This window comes from Felis catus, chromosome A2 (assembly GCF_018350175.1).
Source record: "Felis catus isolate Fca126 chromosome A2, F.catus_Fca126_mat1.0, whole genome shotgun sequence".
Classification (NCBI taxonomy): domain Eukaryota; kingdom Metazoa; phylum Chordata; class Mammalia; order Carnivora; family Felidae; genus Felis; species Felis catus.
The window spans coordinates 146,415,109-146,423,050 of record NC_058369.1 but is presented as its reverse complement, the minus strand read 5'-3'; the positions used below and the strand labels follow the sequence as shown (position 1 = coordinate 146,423,050).

At 60.4% G+C, this 7,942-nt stretch overlaps 1 protein-coding gene across 2 annotated transcripts; it reads right to left on the bottom strand.

Moving 5' to 3' along the window:
• Positions 1-440: 440 nt before the first annotated feature.
• CPA1 (carboxypeptidase A1) lies at positions 441-7,254 on the bottom strand. Of its 2 annotated transcripts, none has more exons than XM_003983055.6 (10): positions 7,128-7,252; positions 6,549-6,630; positions 5,863-6,096; positions 5,516-5,617; positions 4,872-4,973; positions 4,576-4,686; positions 3,582-3,672; positions 2,872-3,071; positions 2,404-2,488; positions 441-711 (listed from the first exon to the last, which is right to left on the bottom strand). In XM_003983055.6, exons 1-10 carry the CDS (start codon positions 7,211-7,213, stop codon positions 524-526), a joined length of 1,281 nt encoding a protein of 426 aa, XP_003983104.3. In that variant the 5' UTR covers positions 7,214-7,252; the 3' UTR covers positions 441-523. The 2 variants fall into 2 exon arrangements, with proteins under 2 accessions (XP_003983104.3, XP_044908691.1); XM_045052756.1 differs by lacking the exon at positions 2,404-2,488 and adding an exon at positions 2,308-2,309 and having other exon boundaries at positions 538-705; positions 2,868-3,071; positions 7,128-7,254.
• Between the last annotated feature and the right edge of the window lie 688 nt (positions 7,255-7,942).

Sequence of the window (7,942 nt, the reverse complement as noted above, 5' to 3'; positions counted from 1 at the left end):
GGGAGACCGTATCTGGCTTCACGGAAATGGGCCGGGCCTGGCTGCAATGTCTATTTGGGACAGCGGTGGCCACCAGGATTATTCTATCTCATGGAGTTATGGCTCTTGTAGATACATGGATCCAACTGGCTACACTCTTGTATGAGCTGAATTCCTGACCGCTGCAGGGTCCCAGGCATTCGGTCAGCAGCTGTGGCTGCTGCTTGCTACTAAGGTATGAACACATCATCCCACCCATGAGCTAAGCCCAGGGTGGTCTAATTAAAACAGACACCACTTGGATCCAGATTCAGAGGACCTCGGAAGGCAGGGGCAATCGAGGCGTCATCTAGTCCAACCACCCGCACATTTCCGGCGAGGCCTGCAAAAACTAAATCACTTCTGCCCTAGCTTGAAAAGGCGGACGTGCCACGTACGTTCCCACATGTAAGCCCCCAAGATTCTGTTCCACGTACACTCAGACTTTATTTGGTCGCCCGGGTGGGGCCAGAGAGGAGGAAGAAGAGAGGGCCGAAGGACCAGTTCAGTAGGGGTGATTCAGGGTGTATTCCATGATGGTCCGAAGCGCCAGCCACGTCTCCTGGGCCGTGGGGACGATCTGGGAGGCCGGCAGCAGGAAGCCATAGCGCCCCGTGTCCCGGAGCTCGAAGGTGAAGGAGTACTTGATGCCCTGGCTGTAGGTCCAGTCAATGGTGCTTCCGCTGGCTTGGTCTGGGGCAGGAGCAGATGCCGGAGAGCAAAGGTCAATCACTTAGAAACACTGGTACGGGCTGGGCCAACGGTCCTAAACCCGGAGCCTCATGCAGGGTTGACTGGAGTCAGCGTCTACTAAGTGCCTGCTGTTGACCAAGCAGCCTGGCTCCCTCCCAGGAAGTCCCCCAAGGGGTCTGAGCTCCAGAGGCCCAGAGAGGAGGACCGGCAGTGGATCTCCTATCACGGGGGAATGCGAGAAAGTTCTTGCCGTTGCAAAAGCCCCGCTGAAAACCACCTCCCTCCAACAGCTGCTTTGGTCAAACCTCCAAATATACCAGAGTTACCCGCTTGAGTAACCAGGATCTGTCCCCTGGGGCTCTGGTCTGCAGGAGAGAGTGCAGAAGGCCAGAGGCAAAGCACAGGCCCCTCGTCTTTCTGGAGGGAATTTTGCCCAGATTTGCGGTTAACAGCGGGTAACGAAGTTGGTTTTGAATTGGGCAGGGGTGTGGGAGGTGGGCTGCATATCCGGACTTAACCTGGCAACGCCGACTGAACCGACAACCTCTGGTGCGGTTTGAAACCCATTTCCAAACGAGGCCTGAAGTCCAAAACCAAGGCCAGCCCTCAGTAAGACCGTGGCCCGCTCATCCACCAAGCCCTGGGTGCGCGGGGGCGGAGGTACGTGAAGGGTGCCTGCAAGCCCTCTCTCCTCTGTCCTCGGCCTCTGACTCAGTACTTCTGCCTGTCGTCGGCCAGCAAACTTACTGCATTCCTCAGGGCCCTACGGGATCTGCCCCCCCCACCCCCCACCTGTCCCCGACGACCCCCGTGTGCTCTCACCCTGCGGCCATCACCTAGGGCTCCATGTTGTCCCTGCTATCCCCCCAACACGCCAGTCCAGATCACATGGCAGGGCCTTTGTTCTAGAAGTTTCCTCTGCCTGGGAGGCTCTTCCCCCAGATAGATAGCCTCTTGGCGCCCTTCCTCCTGTCCTTCAACTCTGGCCCAAATTTTCCTGTCTCAATGAGGCCTACCCTTCAACCCACCCACCCAACTTCCATGCCCGATATTCCTGACTCCACTCACCAGGTTCTAGCTTTTCTTTTTCTCCCTAGCATTCATGGCCTAACACGCTGTATCGTCTACTCATTCGTGTTTATTGTCACTCTCCCTGACTAGAACGTACGTTTCCTGATCTTCGCTTATTTCCAACTATTTGCCAAGCACAGAAAACAAGGCCTGGTACAGAGTAGGTGCTCAATAAACATTTGCTGACTTAATTCCATTCTGACATAACAGTGCTCCTCGCAGGGGCATTGCACGTACAAGTAAGCTGGGAAAAGATAGGACGTATTCTCTCTCTGAAAGGCATTGGAGGAAGAGTATTTTTTTAAGGCGAGTTTCTCGGTGATCTACAAACGCCAGCAGAACTCTCCATCCCCTCCTAAAGCTGGACTTCACCCCAGACAAGGAGACAAAAGTTCTCAGAGGAACTGATAGGCTTGTCTGAAGGTATCGACGAAGGCAGAGTTCACTTCAGGAAAGGGCCCCACTGCTCCCCGAGGCACCGCCGAGGGCTGTTGTCCTCGCCCATGCTCCCAGATCTAGGCACACCCCTGGCTGCTTCCTCCAGGAGGGACACCGCGTCAGGCAGGAAAAGCCGGCTAAGCTTCCTCCCGGTGCCACCCCAGAGACTGTGCACCCACTTACAAATCGTTTTGATGATGCTGCCGTACTTGAACTTGGTCCCATACAGAGAGGCCAGGGCCGTCACAGCAGACTTGGCCAGCTGATCCTGGAGAAAATGCCAAGCGATACCACCTGTTAGGGCCAGCAACGCCAGGGCCCGGGTAGCCCAGCGTCTAGCTGGGAAGTAGCCCAGCAGAGAGCACAGGGCCCCGCGCACAGCGGGAGCTCAGCAGCCCCGCGATGCCCGAACCCCGAAGGACGTCTGGCTGGCCGTGGATCACACCGCGGCTCCAGACTGAACTTGTGGTACGAGCTCCAAGTCTAGCCCTTCCCCTTGCAGTGTCATGGGACAGAAGTGACTCAGCCACTGTACCGCAGTTTCCCAGACAGAAAGTGAGACAAGTCCGCCTTGCCGGTCTTCCCAAGGCATCAGGGGTCCGTGGAAAGGGGTGCTGGGCACGGCGGGGCAAGCGAGGGATCAGCACATACCAGCTCGTCCCGGTTGGGGGCTGGCTCTGCCTTGTAGCCGTAGGGATACAGGAGGAGCTGGGAGTAGCTGTGGATGGAGACGAAGGCCTTGATGTTCCCGTGGCTCTTCACAAAGTCCACGATGGACTTGACCTCCACTTCGGAATTTGCAAACTTGCCCCGGTAAGTGTCCGTGCAGGGGTTGCTGCTGGCTCCGGGCACTGTGGGAGGAGAGGGGGGGTAGCATTCCTTAACAGCCAAGCAGCGTGGCTTCCACACCCTCAAGTTCTTTGCGTGGAAATAAGGGTGGGATGCAGGAGGGCTCACCCCCACCCTGGAATTAAGGAAAGGCCGAGGCCTTTTATAACCTGGGGGGCCCGCCTCCCTCCCCAGCCAGGTGGACGTGCCCAGAGAGGGAAGGAGGGCTCCCCAAGCAAGACCCACTCTTGCAGTGAAGGGACCACAGAGAGAAGGAGCTGAAGTTACTCTAGAAGCCCCCTACGTAGGTTTCAGACCTAAGTTCCAACGGGGGGCGATTTGTTTCTCCGGACGAGGCGCAAGAAAATCTCAGAGGCCCTCCTCCCTCCCTGGGAGCCTCAGCGGAGAGGCTGACATCTCTGCCCTCCCTGCTGGGGCAGGGAAGGGGTGGGGGGTGGGGGGCAACAGGACACAGGCGGGGAAGAAGCCATCTGGGTTTCCCGTCCCTGCCCCCAAATCACACTGGGCCTTACTCCCAAAGCCAGCGTCCCAGTTCCGGTTGGGGTCCACCCCAACACAGGAGGAGCCCGGTGTGAGGGATCGAGTCTTGCGCCACATGCGATTCTGAGGAAGGAACCAGACACCTGTCGGTCACCGTGCTGGGCCGGGGGCCAGAGCCCGCGGAGAGCAGCGCGGGCCGTGAGCGGCCACAACCGACACGAGGCGCTCCGATCAGGAGCATGGGCGTGGACACAGCACGGATCAGAAGCCACGTTCAACTGGTTGTCGGGAAGGTCTGTCTGCAAAGGGGGCTCTTGGTTGAAGGAGAACAGAGGCAACAGTGGACGGCGCTTGGGCAGAGGTTTCTACCGGCGGAAACGAAGGTGCCCCTCCCACCCACCCCTCCCCCCACCCCCTGCCCGTACACGCGGGGTTGGTAGCAGGCTGTACCTGCCATAAAAGTAAAATAAAGTTAGGAAATAAGGTCCAGGGCAGCGGGTCTGGGGGATTTTGTCCCCCCTCCCCATCCCCAGATATATGGCAATGTCTGAAGACATTTTTGGTTCTCTCAACGGAGGGGTTGAGCGTTGAAGGGCCTCATCAAGAAGGCCTAGGATGGGGGCGCCTGGGTGGCGCAGTCGGTTAAGCGTCCGACTTCAGCCAGGTCACGATCTCGCGTCCGACTTCATCCAGGTCACGATCTCGCGGTCCGTGAGTTCGAGCCCCGCGTTGGGCTCTGGGCTGATGGCTCAGAGCCTGGAGCCTGCTTCCAATTCTGTGTCTCCCTCTCTCTCTGCCCCTCCCCCGTTCATGCTCTGTCTCTCTCTGTCTCAAAAATAAATAAACGTTAAAAAAAAATTAAAAAAAAAAAAAAAGAAGGCCTAGGATGAGAACCCTGGTCCAGCAGAACAGGTCTGTTTGCCCCTCCCTCAACTTCTGGGGGTTGAGATTCGAGGTGAGTAGCCTGCGGGGCTCAGAGGCCAGGGGCCCGCCGTGTTTTCCCCAAGAACGAGAGGAAGTCTGTACCTTGCTGTGGGTGAAGGCAAAACCATCAGGGTTAGTGACAATCTCCAGGAAGATGTCCATGGAATCAAGAATGGCAGTGAGAGTCAAGTCCTGGCCATAGTCTTGTGTGATCTGGGGGGGGGGGGGGGGGGGGACACGCAGGCAGAGCGGGTCAGGCCAGGCATCAGCCACCCTAGAGCAACGGACATCTGCGCCTCTGCATCCCTGCTTCTGGATGCAAAGGGGAGGCCCGGGCTCCCGTGGGCCTTGACCATCAGCCCACCAGGTGAGAACCCTCCTCACCTCCCCCGGCTTACCTTCTTGGCAAACCAGACCCCGCTGGCCTGGGTAACCCACTCCCGGGAATGGATCCCCGTGTCGATCCAGATGGCGGGACGGTTGTTGCCCCCGGTGCTGAACTGAACAAGAGAAGCAAAGAGATCCAGCTCGGGTCTTATCTTGCCTCCTTGAAGGGGAGCACGCGCCAGGCCAGAGGCCATCGGCTCCCTGGGTATCTCAGGTTAAGGCTTTCCTTGTGGGGCCATCACTCAGGTGAGGGGTGGGGGTGGGGCCCGCGCAGGAATCCCGCAGAATTTGGCCTCCAGCCTTCACCCTGGCCTTGGGGCAAATGTGACTCAGCCAGAACTCCGGGCCCTACTCTCTTCCTCTGCCCAGACACAGTTCTCTGTGGGGTGTCACAAATAAACCATTTTATCTGGACTACCCGGACTCTCGGATACTTTCCGCAACGGGACGCTTGCTTGAAAACACCCGGTCACTTAAAAGTTTAAGAACCGTGTGTGCCCGGGTATGCCTACGGCTAGACCAGCGTAGAAATTGCGACCTTCCCAAATGTCAACACGGGGGGTTCATTTAGCAGAGCGTTCTCGGTGACCCTGGGCTCACCCACGGGCCCCCACGCACAGATGTGGGTGCCCACTTTTGCCTAGGTGCCCGTTACCTTCAGCACATAGATGGGACGCCCCTCGTAGGTGTTGCCGATCTGGAGCTTGCTCACAAGCTGTGGGTGCTCGGCCACCAGCAGATCCATGAAGCCGTAGATCTGAGAAGGGAGAGAAGGGGAGGCCGGCTGTCACCCGGACGCCTCCCCCCTGCAGCAGCGTCAGCCAGCCTGCCACAGGCCCTGCAACGTAGCGGAGCTGCAGCCCAGACGCGACCCCCCCCCCCCGGCCCCCCGGAGACGGGGCGGGTGCCGCGCACGCCCAGGTCAGCCCTGACTCTGGCCACACTCTGCCAGCCTGATGCAGAGCTCCGTGCCGGTGCGGAGTGGTCCCGGGGGCCCCTCACCTCCTCCAGGGTGTGGTAGGTGGCGTAGTTGAAGGTGTCGGTGGAGCGGGACCGGGCCTGGAAGGCGAACATCTGCTCCTGCTCCTCGTCCAGCAACGACTGCACGTCCTCAATCATGATCGTGTACCCGAGGCCGTGGGCCTCCAGGAAGGCCTTGACAGCCTGGATGCTGGGGAAGGGCACTCGGACGTCGATGGGAGAGCCGGGCTGGCCTGGGCCCCGCCAGAAGTCCAGCTGGAGAGGACGAGAGCGGGCACCGTCACGGTGAGCTGGGCAAGGGCCAGCCGGGAGGGGGTGCCGGCGCCAGGGGGTCACGTACACCTGGGGCTGCGGCGTGGACGTTAGGGGCCGGGGACCGAGGGGAAACCGTGGGCCCTGGACGGCGTCCACCGCGGTCAGGGAAATGGCCCGGGAAGCATCGCGGAGGAGCTTCAAGACGGCAAGCAAAGAGAAGCGCTAGAGAGAAGGCCCTCCCTTTGCTCGGATGCTCAAGGGCAGGAAGAGTCTGGAACTAGGAGGTTAAACCATTTCCCGACAGGAAGCAGTCCCATGGGTCCTTTCTGGGTGGCTGAGGAGAGCAGGGCCAGGCCCCAGGTGGCCCCAGGGGATGATGGGGTCCTGGGGTGGGCCCGGCTGGCCTGGGAGGAGCCCTGGGGCCTCCTGGAGGACTCCCCACTTCTTCCGACCTGCAGGTGCTCGAGGTCCTCCAGCTCCTTCACCTTCTGGACCTGGGCTTCATCGGCAGCAGAGATTCGGAGCACCTGGTGCCTGGGCAGAGAGGGAGGGGACACTGGGGGCCTGAGCAGCTCTGATTGGCCCTCCACACTCCCCAGGTGGGAGGACTACGGCATCCAGTGGCCTGGAAGTCCCAGGCTGGGCTCGAGCCCCCGGGCTGAGCAGGGGGAAGCATGAGGGGTCTTTGCAAGGGGAGGCCCAGGCTCCTTGGAGCCTTCTGGACACAGCTGCTACCCCATCCCAGTTTAGACTATTTCTCTCTCTCTCCAAAGCCCATCAGGCCTCCTCCCACCTCCTCTCCTGAAAACTCCTCCTTCAAGCTCAGATTTCTCGGGGGCTCGGGAAGCTGCCCAGAGGGACCAGACCCCTTCCTTCTCAGCCCTGGTGCCCGGTCAGTCTGCCTCCTAGGGCGCGCTAGTCTGCTCCTCTCTGGAGTCATCCCATAAGTCAGTCTCTCTCCTCCAGACGCTGGCTGGGGGCGGAGTCCTCCCGTCTCCTGTCTGAGCACCCCCTTCCCTCCATACCCTTACCCCACAAAGTCCTCTTTGCCAAGGACAGCCCCTAGCAGCACACTCCAAATCAACAGCCCCCTCATGCTGCGGCCAGCTGGGAACATCAACTGAGGCCGAGAGAAGGTCCCGGGGCCTTTTAAACTCTCCCAGGTCTCCCGGGTCCTTCCGACCGTGCCCGAGAGCTGGTCCCCTCCCCCCCCCACCTTGCACCTGGGCCCTGTCCCACGGGGAGGGAGGATGAGGGCCCCGATCTCTGATACCTTCTCACCCTCCCTGATAAAGTGGCAGGGAATAGGGCAGCTGGGGAGATAAGCCAGGCCTCAACCCCTTGGCCATGAAGTGCCAGCCTGAGCCTGAGGGTCAGCTGGGGCCTGAGGGTCAGCTGGGAGCCTGCTCACCCACAGCCGCGGGTACCTGCACCCGGGCCGCAGTCCTTGTTTGCTGACCGGGCAGTGGGGGAGCCAGGACTCGGAGCGGCCAGACCAGCTGGAGCCTCGTGTGGGGCGTCCCCTTCTCCCACGCTCCTGAGGGCCAGCTCTTCTGTTCCTGGGACAGAGTACGCTGGGACTCTCTGCCCCCATCCAGTTCCTGCGCCCGCTGGCTTCTCACCACACTGGCTCTGTCCAGGGCTGCCCCTCCCCTGCGCAAGGCACATCCCGCTCTGGGGTACAGCCCCCTGAAGGGGGCTTCAAGGCCCCACTCCTCCCGGCCTCGGCGGTCTTGCGGGAGTCAGGCCACAGCGACCGCAGCTGGGGCAGGAACTCGACTCTCGCCAGTGTTTCCCTCCACCCCCACCACCACAGGGCCCAGGATCGCAGTCGCCCTTGATGGGA

Bases quoted from the DNA above. Each gene is read 5' to 3' on its own strand.
- CPA1 (XM_003983055.6), bottom strand. From the start codon at position 7,213: ATGTTCCCAGCTGGCCGCAGCATGAGGGGGCTGTTGATTTGGAGTGTG. The intron at 3,673-4,575 runs GTACAGACTTCC...TTCCTTCCTCAG, and splicing joins TTGCCTTCACCCACAGCAAG to AATCGCATGTGGCGCAAGAC. The intron at 2,489-2,871 runs GTATGTGCTGAT...CATTTTCTCCAG, and splicing joins CCCCCAACCGGGACGAGCTG to GATCAGCTGGCCAAGTCTGC.